At 39.4% G+C, this 23,591-nt stretch overlaps 1 protein-coding gene and 12 non-coding genes across 13 annotated transcripts; all 13 read left to right on the top strand.

Annotated features, from left to right (window-relative positions):
* Window positions 1–251: 251 nt before the first annotated feature.
* LOC116307559 (RNA helicase Mov10l1) lies at window positions 252–23,234 on the top strand. The gene is made up of 20 exons (XM_031717846.2): window positions 252–1,107; window positions 1,484–1,627; window positions 2,241–2,453; window positions 2,920–3,135; window positions 3,745–3,859; window positions 4,173–4,271; window positions 5,069–5,174; window positions 6,369–6,412; window positions 14,668–14,759; window positions 15,161–15,219; window positions 15,602–15,679; window positions 16,621–16,790; window positions 17,379–17,447; window positions 18,073–18,369; window positions 18,567–18,905; window positions 19,696–19,845; window positions 20,154–20,261; window positions 20,857–20,997; window positions 21,579–21,671; window positions 22,058–23,234. Exons 1-20 carry the CDS (start codon window positions 332–334, stop codon window positions 23,063–23,065), a joined length of 4,317 nt encoding a protein of 1,438 aa, XP_031573706.1. The 5' UTR covers window positions 252–331; the 3' UTR covers window positions 23,066–23,234.
* LOC116307581 (U5 spliceosomal RNA) lies at window positions 6,854–6,971 on the top strand. Its single transcript, XR_004198419.1, has one exon. It is a non-coding gene; the product is annotated as a U5 spliceosomal RNA (small nuclear RNA).
* Window positions 7,787–7,909, top strand: LOC116307579 (U5 spliceosomal RNA). The gene has a single exon (XR_004198418.1). It is a non-coding gene; the product is annotated as a U5 spliceosomal RNA (small nuclear RNA).
* LOC116307570 (U5 spliceosomal RNA) lies at window positions 8,329–8,451 on the top strand. Its single transcript, XR_004198410.1, has one exon. It is a non-coding gene; the product is annotated as a U5 spliceosomal RNA (small nuclear RNA).
* Window positions 8,840–8,962, top strand: LOC116307572 (U5 spliceosomal RNA). Its single transcript, XR_004198411.1, has one exon. It is a non-coding gene; the product is annotated as a U5 spliceosomal RNA (small nuclear RNA).
* On the top strand, window positions 9,340–9,461 carry LOC116307575 (U5 spliceosomal RNA). Its single transcript, XR_004198414.2, has one exon. It is a non-coding gene; the product is annotated as a U5 spliceosomal RNA (small nuclear RNA).
* Window positions 10,163–10,285, top strand: LOC116307577 (U5 spliceosomal RNA). Its single transcript, XR_004198416.2, has one exon. It is a non-coding gene; the product is annotated as a U5 spliceosomal RNA (small nuclear RNA).
* On the top strand, window positions 10,864–10,986 carry LOC116307578 (U5 spliceosomal RNA). The gene has a single exon (XR_004198417.2). It is a non-coding gene; the product is annotated as a U5 spliceosomal RNA (small nuclear RNA).
* Window positions 11,603–11,725, top strand: LOC116307573 (U5 spliceosomal RNA). The gene has a single exon (XR_004198412.1). It is a non-coding gene; the product is annotated as a U5 spliceosomal RNA (small nuclear RNA).
* Window positions 12,306–12,428, top strand: LOC116307576 (U5 spliceosomal RNA). The gene has a single exon (XR_004198415.1). It is a non-coding gene; the product is annotated as a U5 spliceosomal RNA (small nuclear RNA).
* LOC116307582 (U5 spliceosomal RNA) lies at window positions 13,284–13,401 on the top strand. Its single transcript, XR_004198420.1, has one exon. It is a non-coding gene; the product is annotated as a U5 spliceosomal RNA (small nuclear RNA).
* LOC116307574 (U5 spliceosomal RNA) lies at window positions 13,798–13,920 on the top strand. Its single transcript, XR_004198413.1, has one exon. It is a non-coding gene; the product is annotated as a U5 spliceosomal RNA (small nuclear RNA).
* LOC116307571 (U5 spliceosomal RNA) lies at window positions 14,321–14,444 on the top strand. The gene has a single exon (XR_016120901.1). It is a non-coding gene; the product is annotated as a U5 spliceosomal RNA (small nuclear RNA).
* Window positions 23,235–23,591: the final 357 nt, after the last annotated feature.

Raw genomic sequence — 23,591 nt, 5'->3', positions numbered from 1 at the left:
CATTTTGGATTTCTTCTCTCCCCAGGCCTTTGCTAGATAAATAACACAGGAGCCCCATCAAATATTCATATCTTCTTTATATATCTCCTGAATATCTAAAATTTACTATTAAAAAATGTATTTAAAAGAAAATAAAGAATATAGTTTAAAGAAAAAAACACCATATAATGACGCGAAAATTAAGTGCCCCCAATTATTGAAAAATGAATAATATGAAATTATACATCGCGCTTTTGGATCCCTGTGTGTAACCAAGATGGCGGCTTCCACAACATTTTCGACGCTTTACGAGATTCTTTGATAGTTTTCTCTTATCTAGAAAAATATTACGATGTTCAATATTATTTCTAAGTTTACGGGATATGTATTCGGCTCCGACGAAGATGGAAATTCCTCTATTGCAAAAAACAAGGACAAATCTCCCCAAAATCCCAAAGACAACAGTTCAAAGAAAGTGTCAAATTCTGTCAAGAAAGACGAGGATTTGCTTAGAAAATCCTGTTATGGTAAAGTTTCAAGGCTTTATGATGGTGCGGGAGTCATAGATGATGAAGTTTACTTCACTTTTGATGTGATAATTGGCGGTTCTCGTCTTGAAGTTGGTAACGAAGTTCATTTTGAAGCCAAGAGAGAAAACAATACTAGCGGATGGAAAGCAACCCGTGTGAGGCGCTTCAAGGAATGGGGAACATTTCAAGAGAACGGAGTTATAGAAAACGCCATTGGGTTTGCAACTGCTTTAAAAGGAGACATTTTAGAGCTGAACAATGGGATGAGTTTTAATATGTCAGTACTAAAACACCAGCCATACTCCCCCTGCAAGGGTGACTGGGTCAAAGTAGAATTAGAAAGATTCACAGATGATAGTCTTGAAATCCGGGGGGTGAAACCCTTGAGAGAGAAGAATCTATCAGGGAAGGTCAATAGTGTTTTCCCTGGTTATGGGTATATAAACGAAGAGGTTTATTTCACATTTGGTGCATGTGTTAGAGGGTATAGGCCTTGCCGAGGGGATGATGTGCAAGTGACAGCTGTTGAGTCAGTACAAGGGAAATGCAAGTGGAGGGCTGTGAATGTGGAGCCAAAGAAAATTCCAAAGCAAAATAGGTAACAAATCATATTGTTTCTAAAATAAAACTGCTGTGTTTATATAGAATATGGGTGACATTAGCTGCTACGGCACTGTCTCTAATAGCCCCTGTGTAGTTCATGCGTGGGGTCATTAGTTTGATTGTGAGTTGAATTTGTTTTATGTATTGTTCTCTCCCTTGCCTCAAGAGTTTTTTCTGGTTTTCCTTCCTCCATAAAAATTGACATGTGGGTTTTAGTGTTGCATGCTAAAAAAAAAGAAAACTCTATTTACATGTGATGGTGAGTCCAGAAATAGAACCTGAGATGACAGAGGTAAGATATGCACTACAAACGTACCTCTATGCCAACCTTGATAAATAATCAATGCTCAGCTATCTTATTTCTTTTTCAGTCCATGTGTTGGTAACTTACAGCAGTTCTTGGGGAATAAAATGGCTGAGCTCTTATCTGACAAACATGGAATAGTAATCTCTGGTAATCTTGACTTTGGGGACATAGCAATAGGCCAATCAAGAACATTATGCATAAATATAAAGTAAGTACTTCAGTATAGCTTAACCTGAAATGAAAATAAGTGTATAAACAGGGGCAGATCCAGCCAAAATATAAGAGGGGGCTTGACGGAATTTCTCTTCTTGTATGTAAGAGCTCATTTTATCTTAAATCTATTACTCTGATCAAATAAAACTATTTACTGTAATAATGATAATAATAATGGGTTCTTATATAGCACATTTCAAATATCTTAATGCGCTTCACAGAGGCTTGAACCATGATCTCCCGCACAACAGACCGACGCTCTTACCAACTGAGCTAATCTGTTGGTTATGGCTGAAGAGAGGGACTACAGCCACTTTGTCCCTCCCTTGATCCAACCCTGATAATTACTTATTGTTGCAATGGAATTGAGCGGCATATGCATACTATATGTACCATATATGGAATTTCCCATAAGGCATTTTCTAGACATAAACATGAGTATTCAGCAAAATGTCCTCACTATGTAAGGAAGTATGTACAATTGACAAGTTGGATATTTAATAGATTGTCCTGCTTGTCACTCATATTTTTTGTAGAGCTTATTCACCAAGGCCTCATGTGTTTACTAGAAGCTAGTACATATTATATATTTATAAATTAATTTGCAGAAATACAGATGACAAGGAACATACCTTCAAATCTTGGTCATTTGTAAGAGCAGACCCTCAGTTTGAGATCCAACTGTTAAGCATGGAAAACCATTCACCTGTACCTCAAAATTCCAAGAGAAAAACAAGTGAAAGTGCAACAAGAATGCTGTATTGTGGTATGCAAATACCATCACAAGAAACAAGAAATCTTAACATTAAGTTTACTGCAAAGTAAGGATTCTTCTTTACTCTTTGGTTGCTTTAGTTCTTTTAAGAGGAGTGTCCACTGTAACCATACATTTTTTGGTACTAAATTGTTTACACTTTTGAGGGCTCGTAACTCTGGTTCTTTTAAATGAAATGTGTTCAAATTTTACAGACTTAATAAATTTGAGATGCTTTATCAGGTGACAAAACTCTTTATTTGCTAAGTATAGTTCCAAAAACTATCCATACCCCCCTCACGGAGGAATTTTTTTAAGACACTCCCCTACCCCCCGGAAATTTCAATTTTCTTCCATACAAACTCTGTAATTTTTGTTCTTTCTCTGAACCCCCTACTCTTTGGGAATTCCAAATTCCTCTGTGGGGCGGGTATGGATGATTTCTGGAACTATACAAGAATAAAATGAAAAACTTGCCCCAGTCTCGTGCTTGTTTCTAAAGTGGCCAATTGGATTTTTTGGTTTGATTCTAGAAACTTAGGTAGAGTGAAGCAGTTGGTGGTCTTAGCCTTTGATTGTGGTGAGATAGGTCGTCATGTCACCAGTAATGTGGTAGACGATCATCAAGATATGTTGGCACCTGTTACTCCTTACCAGAGAAACAGGAATAGAGGAAGAGAAGCATGGGATAGATTTGTTGAGAGCGGCTCTAGAGAAAGATGGATTGTACCTGGAGAAAGACCAACAAGGTATGTTATTATCATCATCACCGTCATTAACATTATCACTGAGCAGCAGTATAACAGCAGCATTATCATTATCATCATCATCAGCAGCAGCAGCAGTAGCATCATCACCATCATTATCATCATCAACAGCAAAAGCAACAGTAGCATCATCATCATCATCAGCATCACCACCTTCACCATCACCACCATCATCATCATCAGCAGCAACAGAAGCATCACCATCATTATCATCATCACTGAGCAGCAGACAGCAACAGTAGCATCATCATCAGCATAATCATCATCATTAGCATCACCACCATCACCACCATCATCATCATCAGCGGCAGCACCATCGTTAGCAGCAGCAGCATCATCATCAGAGCAGCAGCATCGCCATCATTATCATTATTAGCAGCTCAGCAACAGCATCATCATTATCATCATTTTCACCATCACCATCATTACGACCAGGAACATAGCCAGGCCATCATCATGTCTTCATATCATTGCCCTCATATCGTTGGCATCATTATCATCTTCCCATCATCATCCTAATCATTGTCATCATCTTCATAATCATTACCATCACCAACATTGACATCAACATCATCTCTTTTTTTACTCTAGAAAGACCAAATTAATCTTCCCCATCAAGTTAAAAATGTACAGCGTTCCAAGAGACATCAGGAATTGCATCATGGATGACAGAGATCTGACAGCTCTTGTTCCTGTTTTAACAGAGGTGAGTCCTCTTTGACATTGCCACTTTAAACATTGCCCAGTTTTTGACTATTATTTGGACTGCTGTCACAGGGCTTAAAACAACAGCCAGTCATCTGACAATGTCCCATCAATGTTGGAACTTGTTTGGTTAAATCTTTGCCTTGTCGGTCATTTTCTTCAGACTGCTCAGTAACATTGAGACTGAAATGAGGTATGATCGAGCTAAAACTAATTTGGCAAGTGATCATGAACAAAGACTGACCTGCCGTTATTTAAGCCCTGTTACACTGTTATTGCATTATTCTGCAATCATCTTATTGCATACTTTTCAGCCACTAACGATGCAAAACCATGCAGCAAAGTTTGGCACACTGTTGTATGCAGAAGAACTTCAAATGGAGCTTGATATGAGAGAATTTGACCTGCAAAATGTAAGTGGTATATTCAGATGGGTCAGTTGTTGCACAGATGTTCCATCCCTTCTGGACAGATGTGAAAAGATTGTAATGAGGATGTGAACAAACTGGTTGAGGGTGAAACAACTTGCAATTGTTAGTAAGCATGAAAAAAGCTTTTATTTGTTTTTACACTATGCGTCCAGTATATGTTATGGACCTTAGCCACTGCCAGTTTCTTTGCCAATAGTATTTTGCAGTCTAAGTACCATTATTTCAAACTTTGAACCTCGATTTCCCAAAAAAGTATTTTGACAACCAAATTTTTGCGAACACATTTTCATCTCTACGGTTCAGGTCAAATGTTGAACTTCACAACCAGAACTTATTAACATCGAAGAGGACCGCCTTGTTATCCATTGTTTCAATAATCCCCTTCACAGTTCCCTGCGCCATCTTGAAAGGTGGCCGTGCCTTTGCATCGAAGCAAGACGAACAGTGAGCATGCAATGATAGAGACCTTTTTTTAACACCTTGGACAATTATTCACATGTGTCTATCATTGCAAGCTCGGCGTTCGTCTCGCTTCGATGCATAGGCACGGCTACCTTTCAAGATGGCGCAGGGAACTGTGAAGGGGACTATTTGGTTGGGCTCATGTGAAGTTCAACATTTGACCTGAGCCTAAGAATCTTTATTTCAAAATAGACTTGTTCAAGGTGTGAATTGCCCCTTTAAGATATAATTGCTGGCATGATGATATATTCTAATGCCATTTTGTGTGTTTTATTGCATCATTTTTCAAACTCATTTTGGGTCTACGTAATACCTAGGTAACAATGGATTTGTATAGAGAGTATTTAAGCCTACGTGTTCCTGGTCTTGCAGAGGGTAGACCTTCACTTCTGATTGGTGACACTGTAGTGGCTTCCCTTACTGGTATGTGTTATTCACTGAGTGCATCTTGTTGAAAAGATGAGGCAGTAAGCCGTGTGGGATGGGCTCGGAAATTATATAAGAACATGTCTAATAGGTAAATTACGAGCGTAGTATGAAACAACTGAAGAAGAGGGCCAATGGGCCTTTCACAACTTCAAGTCGCGTAAAAAATGGGTCAGCTCAACTAGAAACCGTGGACAGCTGTTTCGGCCGGTATTGGGCCTCGTCAGCACGGTGTATCTAGTGAACTGGAAAATCCCACGGAAAAGTAGTACATGATAGATGAGGCAGTAAGCCGTGTGGGATGGGCTCGGAAATCATATAAGAACATGCGTAATAGGCAAATTATGTGCCTAGGCTCGTAATTTACCTATTACGCATGTTCTTGTTGAAAAAATAGGAAGATTGGTTGACACGTGACAATTCGAAAGTTTCGCATTCGATGCATACCGCTGTTTTTGAAGACTACAGGCTCATCTGCACAGGCTTAGCCTCGTTTATTAGTCAGCTATCCACAGATACAATTAAAATTCCATGGGTTTTTAAAACATTGGTATTGTTAAAGCTGCACATTCTTTACTGTACAGTTGACTCTTGGAATGATTTAGTGCTTTTGAACAAGGCTAAGCCTGTGCAAATCAGTCTTCACCTATCTAAAATGTCATATCGTGGTAAATAAGAGGACATACCACGCCAAACCAGCGGAATTTTTTTTTTTCGTTACGAAAAAAAAACATGCAAAAGGTTTGGCCTCGCATTCAAGGCTCAGAATTTTATCTATGGAATGACACGTGGTATGGAATGGGAAAACGTTACACCCAAGCTAGTGATGAAGAAATAGAAAACGTGAGCGCGTGCTGTGTGCAGTTATAAAGCACCTGGGTGTTGGCAGAACACGAGAGAAGTGTTAGGAGAAGCACGACGCATAGCGGAATGATTCTCGACACTTCTCAAGTGTTCTGCCAATCCCCAAGTGCTTTATGACTGCACACAGCACAGCAAGCAAGTTTTTTATTTCTTTTATAAAATACAAATTACAATAATAGATAGGAATGACGCAACGGAAAGTGCGCGCGTGTGCAATGTGCTCTCATAAAGCACGCGCTCCAAACCAATCACAACGCGATATTCAAAACTGTTATCTTATAATGTCTATTAACTAGCCCTTCTCTTGTTTTATTTTTCTTAAACTAGATGGTGTCTATGATGCTCCTAAGTATGAGGGTTACGTCCATGAGGTTAGTACGTTAAAGGACACGTTTAAAAAACGTCTTATGTCAAACCTTTATTTTTTTGTTTGCCTTGCCTATGCGGTGGGCTTCTAACCTCAATAAATAAAAAACTTCGTCAGGAAAATTATGCGGATTATAATTAGGTATAGCTTGGAGTCAAAGCCACACATGCGCAAACGTTTTCTACCTCGTAGCGCAATAGAAATGATGTAACACATGAGAGAGCACAAAGCATAGTCACCTCACTGATATCAAGATATTTTAAACACGAGAAAATGAAATTTTCATTGAAATAATCATTCGTGAAATATTTAATGTTCTCTATTTCTAAAAAAGTGAAATGAAACGCACGCATGCGCAAAGGATTTTAGCCATTAATAAAGCGGTGCATCCCATACTGGAAAGAAACTTGTATGTGTACGCGTCCTCTGTGGACATCACTGTTCGTCACTCTGGTTTTCCTTCAAAACGTATAAATCTTTCGCCTTTTACTAAAGATTTCCGTGGAGGGGAACAAGTTAACGAGTCTTTAGACTAATTTTTTGTTTGCCCTGCCTTCGAGGCGCGGCTTCTCACATCAATAGATAAATAAAATTCGTCAGCAAAATTAATCTTACTCCGACGAAGGAATACAGCCGAAAAGTCAGTTTTACAAAGCTTTTTACGGTGATTCAATTCGTCCACAAGTTCCTGCAGTATGATTAATATGCGGGTTATTATTAGGTATAGTTTTTAATCAAATCCACGCATGCGTAAACGTTTTCTCTATCGTAAAGATGAGAGTATATGGAGTATGTCTCTATCGTAGCGCATTAGAAATAATGTAATACACGAGAGAGCATAGTAACCTCACTGATGTAAACACATTCTAAAAACACGTAATTGATGAGTACATGTGTCTACTGCTGATAGATACACAGCAGCATTTTTGAATCATGTATATGTAGAATATTCACTCGTATTCTTGTGCTAATCTTGTGCTAATCTGCGCTTTCTAAATGTAATTTATTATTTATTATTATTTATATTCAGGGCTTAATATTCTACTTACGGAGCTCAGTTATTCCTTTAAAGGGTTCAAACATTGTCACTGTCACAATCTGAGAAATGATATAATACATGAGAGACCACAAAGCATAGCCATCTCACTGATATCAAGATATTCTCAACACGAGAAGTTAAAATTTGTTTAATCTATAATCATTCGTGAAATATAATTTTCTCTATCTCTGAAAAAAAAAGAAAAGAAAAATGAAACGCACGCATGCGCAAAAGATTTAAACCATTAATGAAACGATATGATGCCTGATCAACCACAATGCATCCCATACGTGGAAGATTTTTGTATCTGTACGGGTCCTCTGTGGACATGACTGCTCGTCACTCTGGTTTCCCTTCAAAACGTATAAATCTTTCGCCTTTTACTAAAGATTTCCGTGGAGGGAAACAAGTTAACGGGTCTTTAAACTAATTTTTGTGTTTGCTCTGCTTATGCAGCGGGGCTTCTCACCTCAATAAATAAATGAAAGATCTTAAGCAAAATTAAAATGCGGGTTTTCATTAGGTATAGTTTGGAGCCAAATCCAAACATGCGCGAACGCTTTCTTTAGCGTAGCGCATTAGAAATGATGATGTAATACACGAGAGAGCACAAAGCATAGTCACCTCACTGATATATTCATTCTCATCGATAATTATACATATTATAAAATATTATATATGATAACGAATATAATAATGTATATAATAATTATCAATCATATATCTGTTTTTCTCGATTTCTAAAAAGTGAAATGAAACGCACGTTTGCGCAAAGGATTTTAGCCATTAATAAAAGGATGTGATGCATGAGAGACCACAAAGCATCCCATACGTGGAAGAAACTTGTATCTGTACGGGTCCTCTCTGAACATCATCGATTATCACTCTAGTTTCCCTTCAAAACGTATAAATCTTTCGCCTTTTACTAAAGATTTCCGTGGAGGGGAACAAGTTAACGAGTTTTTAATCTAATTTTTTGTTTGCCCTGCCTTCCTGGCGGGGCTTCTAACCTCAATAAATAAATTAATGAAACTTCATAGTTTAAGAAAGAATTATGCGGTTTGTTATTAGGCATATTTTTTAATCAAATCCACGCATGCGTGAAGGTTTTCTTTATCTTAGCGCATTGGAAATGATGATGTAATACATGAGAGCGCAAAGCATAGTCACCTGACTGAAGTAAACGTATTCTAAAAATGAAATTTGTATAATCTATAATCATTCGTGAAATATTTATTTTTCTCTATTTCTAAAAAAGTAAAATAATACGCACGCATGCGCAAACTTTTTGAAACTATTTGTGAAATGATATGATGCATGAGAGAGCACAAAGCATCCCATACGTGAAAGAAACTTGTATCTGTACGGGTCCTCTCTGGACATCACTGCTCGTCACTCTGGTTTCCCTTCAAAACGTATAAATCTTTCGCCTTTTACTAAAGATTTCCGTGGAGGGGAACAAGTTAACGAATCTTTATACTAATTTTTTGTTTGCCCTGCCTTCCTGGCGGGGCTTCTCACCTCAATAAATAATTGAAATATATTCAGCAAAATTAATATGCGGGTTTTCATTAGGTATAGTTTGGATTTCCACGTATGCGTGAACGCTTTCTTTATCGTAGCGCATTAGAAATGAATGTAATACATGAGAGAGCACAAAGCATAGTCACCTTACTGACATTAAGATATTCTAAAAAATGAAATTTAAGTAATCTATAATCATTCGTGAAATATAATTTTTCTCTATTTCTAAAAAAAGTAAATTGTGACGCACGCATGCGCAAACGATTTTAGCCAAAAATGAAAGGATGTGATGCATGAGCGACCATGAAGCATCCCATACGTGAAAGAAACTTGTATCTGTACGGGTCCTCTCTGAACATCATCGATTGTCACTCTAGTTTCTCTTCAAAACGTATAAATCTTTCGCCTTTTACTAAAGATTTCCGTGGAGGGGAACAAGATAACGAGTCTTCAGACTAATTTTTCGTTTGCCCTGCCTTCGAGGCGGGGCTTCTAACCTCAATAAATAATTAAAACATCGTCAGCAGAATTAATATGAAGGGTTTTTTTAGGTGTAGTTTTTAATCAAATCCACATTCGCAAACGTTTTCTCTCTGATAGCGCATTAGCAATAAGAGAGAGGACGAAGCATAGTCACATCACTGATATCAAGATATTCTAAACACAAGAAAATGAAATTTTCGTTGAAATAATCATTCGTGAAATATTTAATATTCTCTATTTCTAAAAAAAGGGAAATACACGGTAAAGTGGAACAATTAAAGAAGTTTTTAAACTAATTTTTCGTTTGCCTTGCCTATGTGGCGAAGCTTCTAAACTCAATAAATAAATGAAACTTCTTAAACAAAAGTATGCGAATTGTAATAAGGTATATAGTTTGCAGTCAAATCCACACATGCGCAAACGTTTTCTCCCTCGCAGCGCATTACAAATGATGTAATACATGAGAGAGCGCAAAGCATAGTCACCTCACTGATGTAAACATATTCCAAAAATGAAATTTGTTTAATCTATAATCATTCGTTAAATATTTAATGTTCTCAGTTCCTAAAAAAAAGTGAAATGAAACGCGATCATGCATAAAGAATTTTAGCTATTAATGAAACGATACGATGCCTTATTGACCACAAAGCATCCCATACGTGGAAGAAACTTGTATCTGTACGGGTCCTCTCTGGACATCGCTGCTTGTCAATCTGGTTTCCTTTCAAAACGTATAAATCTTTCGCCTTTTACTAAAGATTTCCGTGGAGGGGAACAAGTTAACGAGTCTTTAGGATAATTTTTTGTGTGCCCTGCCTATGTGGCGGGGCTTCTAATCTAAATAAATGAAACATCATAAGCGAAATTACAGCCATTCTCAATAACACGCGCCTTCTTGTGATTCTCTCTGTCGCGACGAAGAAGGTTTTGGTGGACGTCAAGCACAAGGCGCTTCCATAACATTGTCGGAAAACACAAAGCTATAAGAGCACGTGCCTATAGAATGTCATGGAAACGCTTTGATTGACTTCGTCACGACAAAAACAATCGCTAGAAAGCGCGTGTGATTGAGAATGGCTGTAATATGAAGGGTTTTCGTTAGGCATAGTTTGTAATGAAATCAACATGCGCAAACGTTTTCTCCCTGATAGCGCATTAGAAATAATGAGAGAGCACAAAGCATAGTCACTTCACTGATATAAAAATATTCTACAAATGAAATCTGTCTAATCTATAATAATTGGTGAATTATCTGTTTTCCTCGATGTCTAAAAATTGAAACGAAACTCACGCATGCTCAAAGGCTTTTAGCCATTAATGAAACGAGGTGATGCATGAGAGACCACAAAGCATCCCATACGTGGAAGAAACTTGCATCTGTACGGGTCCTCTTTGGACATCATTGCTCGTCACTCTGGTTTCCCTTCAAAACGTATAAATCTTTCGCCTTTTACTAAAGATTTCCGTGGAGGGGAACAAGTTAACGAGTCTTTAGACAAAATTTTTGTTTGCCCTAGCTTTCTGGCGGGGCTTCTCACCTCAATAAATAATTAAAACATCTTTAGCAAAATCAATATGCAGGTTTTCATTAGGTATAGTTTGAAAGCAAAGCATGCGTAAGCGTTTTCTTTACGGTAGCGCATTAGAAATAATGTAATACACGAGAGAGCACAAAGCATAATCACCTCACTGATATCAAGATATTCTCAACACGACAAAATGAAATTTTCATTGTCTTAAAACTAATTTTTTGTTTGCCCTGCACTCGAGGAGGGGCTTCTAACCTTAATAAATAAATGAAACTTCATTAGCAAAATAATGCGGATTGTAATTAGGTATAGTTTGGACTCAACTCCACGCATGCGTAAACGTTTTCTCCCGTGTAGCGCATTAGAAATGATGTAATACATGAAAGAACACAAATACTGATATCAAGATATTCTCAACACGATAAGATAAATCTAATTTAATTTATAATCATGGATGAAATATCTGTCTTTCTCGATTTCTAAAAGTGAAATGAAACACACGCATGCGCAAAGGATTTTAGCTATAAATGAAATGAGGTGATGCATGAGAGACCACAAAGCATCCCATACGTGGAAGAAACTCGTATCTGTACGGGTCCTCTCTGGACATCACTGCTCGTCTCTCTGGTTTCCCTTCAAAACGTATAAATCTTTCGCCTTTTACTAAAGATTTCCGTGGATGGGAACAAGTTAACGAGTTTTTAAACTAATTTTTTGTGTGCCCTGTCTTCGAGGCGGGGCTTCTAATCTAAATAAATGAAACATCGTCAGCAAAATTACAGGCATTCTTAATCACACGCGCCATCTTGTGATTCTCTCTGTCGCTACGAAGAAGGTTTTGGTGGACGTCAATCACAAGGCGCTTCCATAACATTGTCGGAAAACACAAAGCTATAAAGGCACGTGCCTATAGAATGTCATGGAAACGCTTTGATTGACGTCCACCAAAATCTACTTCGTCGCGACAAAAACACTCGCTAGAAAGCGCGTGTGATTGAGAATGGGTTTTCGATAGGCGTAGTTTGTAATGAAATCCACATGCGCAAACATTTTCTCCCTGATAGCGCATTAGAAATAATGAGAGAGCACAAAGCATAGTCACCTCACTGATATAAAGATATTCTAAAAACGAAATTTGTTTAATCTATAATAATTGATGAAATATCTGTCTTTCTCGATGTCTAAAAATTGAAACGAAACTCACGCATGCGCAAAGGATTTTAGCCATAAATGAAATGAGGTGATGCATGAGAGACCACAAAGCATCCAATACGTGGAAGAAACTCGTATCTGTACGGATCCTCTTTGGACATCACTGCTCGTCTCTCTGGTTTCCCTTCAAAACGTATAATTCTTTCGCCTTTTACTAAAGATTTCCGTGGAGGGGAACAATTAAACGAGTCTGTAGACTAATTTTTTGTTAGCACTGCCTTTCTGGCGGGGCTTACCTCAATAAATAATTGAAATTCATTCAGCACAATTAATATGCGGGCTTTCATTAGGTAAAAATTAATCTTACTCCGACGAAGGACTAACGTCCGAAAAGTCAATTCCACAAAGCTTTTTACGGTGATTCAATTCATCCACAAGTTCCTGCAGCAAAATTAATATGCGGGTTGTTATTAGGTACAGTTTGAATCTCGTACCCAGAGCCTGCGTTTCTTTCGGCCTGCGGCGAAAAACGAGGGCTCTGGCATAATCCATTTTTGGCGCATGCGCAGGTTTCCGGAAGTGAAACATAATCAATGAAAATCATGCTTTCAAACCTTGTTTCAAACAGAGTTCTGTGTTTACTTCCGATCAAAATAAGAATTAGAAATCGGGAACATATTTTTTTAAATTTTTTGCAAGTCTTTTAACGTATACGCTCTTATACCAGAAGTCCAAGAAATACTGGTCTCAAAAAATGGATTATGCCAGAGCCCTCGTTCTTCGCCGCAGGCCAGAAGAAACGCAGGCTCTAGGTACGAGATTGGTATAGTTTGTTATCAAATCCACGCATGGGTAAACGTTTTCTCTATCGTAGCGCATTAGAAATTATGTAATACATGAGAGCACAAAGCATAGTAACCTTACTGATATAAAGATATTCTCAACAAGAGAAGATGAAAGTTGTATAATCTATAATCATTCGTGAAATATTTATTTTTCTCTATTTCTAAAAAAGTGAAATGGAACGCACGCATGCGCAAACTTTTTTAACTATTTATGAAACGATATGATGCATGAGAGAGCACAAAGCATCCCATACGTGGAAGAAACTTGTATCTGTACGGGTCCTCTTTGGACATCACTGCTTGTCACTCTGGTTTCCCTTCAAAACGTATAAATCTTTCGCCTTTTACTAAAGATTTCCGTGGATGGGAACAAGTTAACGAGTCTTTAGACTAATTTTTTGTTTGCCCTGCCTTCGAGGCGCGGCTTCTCACATCAATAAATAAATAAAACATCTTCAGCGACATTTTGCGGATTGTAATTAAGTATAGTTTGGAATCAAAGCCACACATGCGCTAACGTTTTTCCATCAAAGCGCATTAGAAACGATGTAATACATGAGAGAGGACAAAGGTTAGTCACCTCACTGATGTAAAGATATAAAGATATTCTAAGCACGGGAAAATGAAATTTGTATAATCTATAATCAATTGTGAAATATTTAATTTTCTTTATTTCTAAAACAGCGAAAAGAAACGCACGCATGCGCAAAGGATTTTAGCCATTAATAAAACGTTGTGACGCATGAGAGACCACAAAGCATCCCATACGTGGAAGAAACTTGTATCTGTACGAGTCTTCTGTGGACATCACTGCTCGTCACTCTGGTTTCCCTTCAAAAAGCATAAATCTTTCGCCTTTTACTAAAGATTTCCGTGGAGGGGAACAAGTTAACGAGTCTTTAGACTAATTTTTTGTTTGCTCTGCCTTCCTGGTGGGGCTTCTCACCTCAATAAATGATTGAAACTTCATCTACCAAATTATGCGGAATGTAATTAGGTATAGTTTGGACTCAAAACCACGAATGCGTGACGATTTATTTATCTATATGTGCATGAGAATATCGTAGCGCATTAGAAATGGTGATGTAATACATGAGAGAGCACAAAGCATAGTCACCCCACTTATATCAAGATATTCTAAAAACGAAATTTGTTTAATCTATAATCAATCGTGAAATATTTAATTTTCTCTTTTTCTAAAAAAAAGTGAAAAGTAACGCACGCATGCGCAAAGGATTTTAGCCATGAATGAAAGGATGTGATGCATGAGAGAGCACAAAGCATCCCATACGTGGAAGAAACTTGTATCTGTACGAGTCTTCTGTGGACATCACTGTTCGTCACTCTGGTTTCCCTTCAAAAGCGTATAAATCTTTCGCCTTTTACTAAAGATTTCCGTGGAGGGGAACAAATTTACGAGTCTTTAAACTAATTTTTGGTTTGCCCTGCCTTCCCGTCGGGGCTTCTAAACTCAATAAATAAATGAAATTTCATATACAAAATTATGCGCATTGTAATTAGGTATAGTTTGTATCATATCCACACATGCGCTTTTTCCCTCAAAGCGCATTAAAAATGATGAAAGGGCACAAAGCATAGTCACCTCACTGATGTAAAGATATTCTAGAAATGAAATTTGTGTCATCTATAATGTGCATTTTTTGAAACAATTTGCTGTCTTCCACAGGTGAGGAAAGACGATATTCTTCTCAAGTTCAACGAGGAGTTTCACAAAAATTTTGGGTTGCAAAGCTGTGACGTCACGTTCTACTTTAACAGGTGTGTCAGCTTAAATTGTAACAATATCCAGTATTGTCGTCTCTTAATTCATTCCCTTTTTTCTTTTCTTCAATTTAATTAACCATTTAAATATTAAAAAAATTGATTGACTTGATGTATTCATAAATTTACTGTATTGATTGTATTAAGTCCATCCTCGATTTGGAGCTATTGTTCCGTGTTCAGTCAAAAAATTATTTGGGAAAATCCCTTATCTTATTTTCAAATCAGCAAGAAGGACTTTTAGAACTCGTGATGTCTCATGAATTTTTTTTTGCATGTTAAGAAAGCCTGTACAAATGAGTTCTTGTTCTTCAAAAACAGCGGTATGCATTGAATGCGAAACTGGTGTATTGACGTCACACTTAACAGCTCTATGTACGACTTTCTTATTTCCCCAGGTCTACTATCAGACGTGCTCATCAAGCAGTGGAATTTGCTGCTCAGCTGGGACCAGAGGGTGCGTTAGTTCTATTCTTTCACTTTGATGCTAAAACTACTGACCAAAGGACTTTACATGCACGCGAAGTTTGTCATTTCTTTGTTTGAAGGTTTCACACGAGAAGATACATGATCACATCATACAACTTAAACAAAGAATCTTATTCTTAAGACAATGACACTTCGTCTAAATTGGGAAAATAAAACGCCTAATTGGGTTTTGTCTGTTCTTGGTAAAAAATCTGTACGCCGAGAGACTTTTTTCAATGACACGTGAGCTGATATAGGGAACAAATACGCCCAAGTCTATTTGGGTCCATTGCCTGCTCACATGAAAGCAGTTGTTGCAGGAACGTATGTTACTCAAGACTTGTGATAATACAATGTTGTTTTCTCCGCAGTAATGTTTCCAAGAAAACTGGAACCTAAATTGCCAGTGGTCAATCTGTGTTTAGGATCCTCTAACGCAGAAGACACAGGTGAGAAGACAAGTCACATTTTGTAACATTTTTCCAGCAAATACTGGCATTCACTCCTGACAGAAGTTCGCTGTCGGCAATACCTCGGCAGTTGCAAAGAACACTAGACCCTTGATGAGTTTACCGAGCTAAAACACTGCCGGTTGGTTCAACCAAACGAGGTGACTTCCAGAATCAAAGGTTTTAAGGGTAGTGCAGGGGGTAGTGCAGCGGCAGTGCACTCGTCTTCATCTCTGGGGTCTCTGGCTCGATTCCCTGAATCGGCATTACCTCTACTAGAGTTTCTTGGATCTCTCCCTTGATTCAAGGATTTTTCTCCGTGTTCTCCGGTTTTCCTCCCTCCGCAACACAAATTCAAATTCGATCTGTGAGTTAGCCATGCCCTGACTTAGATCAGCCCAGAGATTGTTTCAGGGTTCAATCTGTGAGTTAGCCGTGCTCTGACTTAGATCAGCTCAGAGGTTGTTTCAGGGTTCAATCTGTGAGTTAGCCGTGCTCTGACTTAGATCAGCTCAGAGGTTGTTTCAGGGTTCAATCTGTGAGTTAGCCGTGCTCTGACTTAGATCAGCTCAGAGGTTGTTTCAGGGTTCAATCTGTGAGTTAGCCGTGCTCTGACTTAGATCAGCTCAGAGGTTGTTTCAGGGTTCAATCTGTGAGTTAGCCGTGCTCTGACTTAGATCAGCTCAGAGGTTGTTTCAGGGTTCAATCTGTGAGTTAGCCGTGCTCTGACTTAGATCAGCCCAGAGGTTGTTTCAGGGTTCAATCTGTGAGTTAGCCGTGCTCTGACTTAGATCAGCTCAGAGGTTGTTTCAGGGTTCAATCTGTGAGTTAGCCACGCCAGAGGTTGTTGCAGGGTTCGATAAAATTTGAAGGTGATGTTTATGGGTCCTTATCCTGTAATAGTCAGGCAAACTAACGGCGTTTTGTTCTTTGCTCTTCAGCCGAAACATCGAATAAAGAGGAAGACTTTCTATATAATTCGAATCTGAATGAACGACAGCGTGCTGCAGTATCTCGTATCCTTAGTGGTCAGAGTCGCCCCACTCCCTACATACTGTTTGGACCACCAGGGACGGGGAAGACTGTTACCTTGGTGGAAGCTATCTTACAGGTACGTGATATAGACAGCAGTAATGAGGGCGAGTGTTATAAGAATGGTGATATAATAGTGATGATAATGGTGGTGGTGGAGGTGGGTATGTTAATGTTGGTGGCGAAGGAGTAGGAAGACTGTTACCTTGGTGGCTGCTATCTTACAGGTACGTGATAAAGACAACAGTAATGAGGGTCAGTGTTTTAATGATAGCGATGGAGATGATTGTTGTGTAGGTGGGTATGTTGATGTTGATGGTGAAGGAGTTAGAAGACTGTTACTCTGGTGGGTGCTATCTTACGGGTACGTGATGAAGGCAGGAGTACTGAGGGTCAGTGTTATAAAGACGGTGATAAGTGACGATGGAGGTTGGGGTGGACAGGATGATAAGGACAATAGGACACTTTAATTATGGCGTCATTTACTACCACTACCAGAATCCCTTGCACACTGTCTTGTTAACGATCACGGCTAAAATGGTGGTGCTTGTTCTGGTAAAGACGACGTTGGTGGAGATATCCATCAGGAATGTGAAGTGTTACCCTAGAGTAACCTATCCTACAGTTGCGTAATAATGGTAATACTAGCTTGATAATATTCTTACAGGCGTTTCACAGGATCCCGTCCAGTAGGATTATAGCATGCGCACCATCCAACAGCGCTGCAGATCTTCTGGTAAGGAATGTTTCTATTTAATGCATGGGAGTATATTCAAATGCTCATTATGCGGAAATTCGTAAACTAAACTACTTTTGTTCCTTTTATTTTACTCTGTTATGCGCGATGGTTCACTGGTTCAAATAGGAGCTTTCCCATGTAAAGAGTCGATGAACTACCTCCTAAACATTGCTTTATCATGGCTACTCCGAGTCTGGGCTTCAAATCTTCCTGCGAATAGGCCTATTTTGTCTTGGTGCAATGTTTTCCCATTTCAAACCACGTGTCAATCTCTAGAGCATTATTTCTTCGTTTAATGGTTGCACATGAGAAGACACATGAATATGGATACCACTCAAGCAAAGAATAGTATTCTCAAGGGAATGACACGAGGCTTGAAATGGGCAAACGTAGCAGCGCCAAGACAAAGTCTATAGAGGCTTTGCACCATCACGTGGGGACAGCCACGACAGGAGGCAGGAACAGGCAGAATCTGGTCAAATCTGATATACATTAGAAAGAATTCAGTTTGCCAGTAGGAAAAGACTCTATTGTCGTGCCTCCTGTCATGACTGCCATCACGTGGTGGTGCAAAGCCTCTATTAGCATCAAATTTCAAGATTTGTCTTGTTATATCCACCAGGCTGTTCGTTTACAAAGCAGTGGTTTTATACAAGAAGGTGATATGGTTCGCCTGAACGCTGTCCAAAGAGCTCAAGACATACCAGAAACGATAGTGCCTTATTGTTTAGACACTGACCGCCTAACACTAGCTGCGCATTACCGAATCATAATCTGCACCTGCAGTACTTCAGGTCAGCTGTTTTCTCTTGGGCTGCGCGCTGGACATTTCACACACGTTTTCGTAGATGAGGCAGGACAAGCCACCGAACCAGACTGTCTTATACCAATGGGACTAGCCGCAGGGGGAGAGGGTCAGGTAACTATGGATTAGACTAATAACAAATATATAGCCTTTGAGATCAGATAAATAGCCACCCCTGACTTGATCAGCCCAGAAGTTGTTTCAGGATTCCATTTCGGTTTTCAGTTTTGAATCATTGATTACATGGGAATCAATCAGCGTGAAAATGGTGCATAACTACACAAAGTGACACTCATTGTTTTTCTCGATAGATTATTCTTGCTGGAGATCCCCATCAACTCGGTCCAGTCCTACGCTCTACATTAGCCTTAGAATATGGGCTCAATATATCTTTGCTAGAGCGACTCATGTCCAGACCCCTCTATACCCGTGACGAGGCGAGGTTCATTGACCATGGTTGTTATGATCCACTACTTGTTACAAAGCTGGTCAATAACTACAGGTCACACCCAGTTCTTCTACACCTCCCCTCTGCGTTGTTCTATCATAATGAGCTTCGGGTTCATGCAGACGAGAAGATGAGAGAAAGGTTTGGTGAGTTTGAGATGCTGCCCAAGAAAGGAGCGCCACTTGTGTTCCATGGAGTCAAGGTAAAAAGTTCCTTCTACGGGACCGTTCATTTTTCACTGGCATGGGGGATAGGCTGGTGGGATTTAGGGAAGGAGGGCCCATAAATAATAGAAAATTCCCCAAAATCCCACCGCTTGTAAAAAAGGAACGGTCCATAGGATGGAATATCGTACATTCATTTTTAAAAAGCCCAACTGTGGGACCAGCCAACCTACCAAACATAAACCGGATAGACAACTGCATTCCCATTTAAGTAACTATTTTGCGAATTGTAGTCAGTGCGATGTTTGCCTTCGGTTTTGTAGCGTAATTTCACACTCACCCTGCATCTGTCCTGTTTTTGTTGTTTTTATTACTGCTGTTGTTGCTGCTGTCAGTTGGTGACTGTTGTTTTTGCTGTGGCGGATCCAGGGGAGGGGTGCAGGGGATGCACACCCCTCCCTGGTTCGACTTTGTGCCCCTACTTCAAAGTTTTAACCAATACAAAATAATGTTTTCACCTTTTGATTCTAAAGGGTGCACCCCTCCCTTGGTTAACTATGTGCGCTGCACCCCTCCCTGAACAAATTCCTGGATCCGCCCCTGTGTTGTTGTTGTTGTTGTTGATGATGATGATGATGTTGTTGTTGTTGTTGTTATTGTCATAATATTTGCGCTCTTAACTCAAGAAGTTACCTATTGCGCAATTCAAGTCTGAACGAATAATCCAATCGACCAGGCAGAGTACGCCTTAATAACATTGAATATCATGTCTGCGAGAACCCATGCAATAAAGAATGCTGATTATTTCTGTGTTGTCTTTGATATCAGGGAGAGGATCTTCGCGAAGGGAACAGTCCATCTTGGTTCAACCCTGCTGAAGCAGTCCAGATCATACGTTATATCCAGGGACTCAAGAAAAGCGAAGCTTGTTCGATCAAACCTACCGATATTGGTATCATAAGCCCATACAAAAAACAGGTAGGGAATTGAGGAAACTTCCTTAACCACTATGTTTATAACATTCATGACAATAAGAGGGGCCAAAAGCGCATAAGGCGAGTGGATGACCAAAGAAATAAACGCTTGAATCGAATGCAGCCAACGGGTGGACGGACAGACGGACGGACGGACAAATGAACGAATGGATGCACGGATGTAGTGGTGGATGGACGGAATAAAAGAACGAGTGAACAGGCCATCAAACACCCGTCAACGGGTGATCCTAACATCATGTTCAAGCTTCAAGGTTTTTACCAGCTGAAAATTTTCGCCTCTTTTCTATTTAGGTGGAGAAGATTCGCCTTCTACTCAGGCGCGTGGGGATTGACGATGTTAAGGTTGGCTCAGTCGAAGAATTTCAGGGACAAGAAAGACCAGTCATAATCATATCTACGGTAAATGCGCGCGCTTCTTCAATGCATGCGTAATCATATCAACTAGTATTTTTCATCATTTATTAGTCATTGCACATGCAATACTTCCAAAAAGAGGGGGAGGGGAGATAGGGAGGAAAAAGAAAGGAGGAAAGAAAGAAGGAAAAAAGAAGGAGTGAACGAACGAGTGAATGATCTCACTGATCAGACTCAGCATGAAACAAATCATGTTAAAAACCCATAATTACATAGTCTTACATTGATTTGAAAAGAAAAGGGGAAGGAAGGAATGGAAAGAAAGAAGAAAAAGGGAGGAAGGAAGGAACGAACGAACGAACGAACGAGCGAACGAACGAACGAACGAACGAACGAACGAACGAACGAACGAACGAACGAACGAACGAACGAACGAACGAACGAACGAACGAACGAACGAACGAATGAATGAACTAACTAACTAACGAAGGAAGGAAGGAAGGAAGGAAGGAGAGGAATGTTATTTCTAAAAATAAGGGATGTGATTCTTTCAACTGTACGACAAACTTTTTTGTCTCTTTCTTATATTATACTTCGTTTTAATAACTTTTTGAAATCTCATTTTCATCTTCTGCTCCAGGTACGCTCTGACCAGTCCTATATCGGGTCAGACGTCGATCACAGTATTGGGTTTCTTAGCAACCCAAAGCGATTTAACGTGGCCATTACTAGAGCTCAGGCCCTGCTCATCGTGATTGGCAACCCCCATGTTCTTTGTCAGGTAAGATTGAATTGAAAGACCGAAGTATTCGGACCTCAAGTTATATAGACTGTTAACAGTCTCTTTTCGGACGTCAAGTTGTATAGGCTTTTTAACAGTTTCTCTTCGGACGTCAAGTTGTATAGACTGTTAACAGTCTCTTTTCGGACGTCAAGTTGTATAGACTGTTAACAGTCTCTCTTCGGACCTCAAGCTATATAGACTGTTAACAGTCTCTCTTTTCCCTCTTAACGGAAGTCGAGCCGTTACTTTTTTCTTCCTATTTGGTAAGCGCGGGAGTGGGGTGAGTTACGTGCGCGCGTCCAAAGGACTCCTGAAAATTAGTCTTTACTCATTCTGGAGGAAAAAGTTGGTCTGCTCGCAGTCTACAATTGACAAGCTGCATGGGCTGATTTTTTACTTTAACTTTCCGTAAGATAATAGACGTCTTTACCTTGGGCGCAATGTTTCCTTGAGAATAAGATAGTGATAGTTCGTTGGTATTGCGTAAAGGCTAGAATGCACCCTTTTCATTTAATGACTCTGGGCACATCTATATGGCAATTCATTTTTTCTTAACTCAACGGCCTTTGTCCCTACAGGATCCCTATTGGTGCAGCCTTGTCCAATACTGCGTCATGAATGATGTCTACACTGGGTGTGACCTGCCAGATCTGGACAGCGAACTCTACCAGGTAATCACAAACTTCGTACTTTTCTTGGTTTTTAACATAACATGAGTATCAGGCTCTCTTGCGGAGAGGGGAACGGGGATAGGGGAAGAAGAGAGCCTCTCATTTCCTCTTCCTCTTCTAACCAGTCGACCTTCCCCCTCCCCCAGGGCCTTGTATTCAGTATTTTTAACAAGGCGCACTTGTCTTAGTAGCTGCGGACACAGGGAGCCCACTCGAGATAAAACTGAGTGTAAAACAATAATAAAATCGGAAAAAATATCCTTGGTTAAATTATTTCCAGGGGCTCCCAGTGCAAGGTGGCAGAATGCACCATGGCGAATCTAGGCAACTTAATTCAATTTTTCCTTATATCCCATTTCATCGCCATTAATTGTCTTTATTTGCAGGAAGAGTTTCATTACGCATTGAACGTAATAAGTCAGATAGCATCAAATAGCGAATCTGGTAATCATGGAAACGACGAAGAAACAATTACAGACGAGGTCTGCGCTACTTTAAAGGTTGATGCAAGTGCTAGTGTCAGTAGTAGTGTCACGGCTTCAAACAATACGCAGCAAATTACTACTATGCACTTATCTGATAAAAATTTGCTGAAAAAGGACAGCCAAATCAGCGAGCAAGGTAAACATGCCGCAAATAAGAATCAAAACTATGAAAATTTAGTTGAGCACAGTTTAAATGAGTTAAATTCAAGTGCGTCCGAAAAACTAGAAAATACTTTTGAACTCAGTTTGGTTGCTAAGCAACATCAGTCTTGCGTGAAGACTCGTGATAAGGAAAGCAGTTGTTATGACGACGAACCGGACCCCCGTGGTTACCGCACTTCATCAGCTTGTTTATTTGAAGATGCTATTAATGGTACCAGTAATGGAGTCTACAGTGAAAATGTTTTGAAGGCCACCACAGGAAGTCCAACGGATATTGGTGGTTTTTCGCGCGGATTGCCTGGCATTGAAAAAACGATGAGTCAGCAAACTGATATTTTTGCGTCAAAAGCATCGTTGTTACAATCGCAGGAGAATCAAGTATATCACAAAGTTGGAGGAAACGTAACAACGAAAAATGATGAGGGAAATGGACGTATAGTAATTACTGAGGGACAAAAATCCAACTCAAAAGGTGATCAAACTTGTAAAGTACCGGATTCGTCTTGCCACGGTTTGACTAACTTTAACAATACACTTACATCAAGCAATATTCATCGTGAAAACCAAGTCATGAAAAACGTCGACTCATCCAATCTTCAGTTAAAGGTGGATTTTACTACTTCAGAACTTGGGCTACCTGTGGATGACCCACTCGTTTGTGTTCACGTGATGAACACGTCACTGCCGCCCAATGATGCTAGTGATGAGGAGGACCTTGAAGAGTTTTTCATCAAACCAATGAATTGAACCGATTAAATATATTTTTGTTACGTAGACTACGTTTTACTACCAACGTCATCCAGATTGTTGCAACTGCTAGTTTCTAAAATAATATATGAAGAACAATCAAGAAAGAATAATTATTTTTGATACCGTTAAAGTTTTGTACTTTAAAGTTATCAATAATGTGAGTTCTTTTCGCGTCGTAATTAAAGTATTTTTCACGAACGTCGTCAGCTTCAGTCGTAGTATCGTCGTCACGCAACGCTTTTTTTCCTCCCCACCACCCCTACTCCAGAAGGGACCTTATCCTCCTAGGAATAGTATTTTTCCATTTTAGACCACGTATAATTCTATTGAGATTAAGATTCTTGCTTGGGATGTATCTATACATACTCATGTATACTATTCTCGTCTTACAATTCTTGCCAGTCTCTTTCCCCTAGCTCGTTATCGTCTTCGTCCCTCGGGCATCCATTTTAGGAGGTTGTGGATAGGGTTTGAAAGTTAACTGATAATTGGTCTAAAAATTAGTAAACTCAAAAATGGCCTA

The sequence above is a fragment of the Actinia tenebrosa genome, unplaced genomic scaffold (genome assembly GCF_029948245.1).
Source record: "Actinia tenebrosa isolate PJP-AT-01 unplaced genomic scaffold, QUT_ActTen_1.0 PGA_scaffold3__52_contigs__length_22856419, whole genome shotgun sequence".
NCBI classification, from domain to species: domain Eukaryota; kingdom Metazoa; phylum Cnidaria; class Anthozoa; order Actiniaria; family Actiniidae; genus Actinia; species Actinia tenebrosa.
This window is presented reverse-complemented; position numbering and strand designations above follow the sequence as displayed.

What these genes read in the sequence shown, in the direction of transcription:
- LOC116307559 (XM_031717846.2), top strand. Translation starts at nt 332, where the DNA reads ATGTTCAATATTATTTCTAAGTTTACGGGATATGTATTCGGCTCCGAC. An exon ending in TGGTGGAAGCTATCTTACAG is followed by an intron (nt 16,791 to 17,378) that starts GTACGTGATATA and finishes ATATTCTTACAG; the next exon opens with GCGTTTCACAGGATCCCGTC. An exon ending in ACCCCCATGTTCTTTGTCAG is followed by an intron (nt 20,998 to 21,578) that starts GTAAGATTGAAT and finishes TTGTCCCTACAG; the next exon opens with GATCCCTATTGGTGCAGCCT.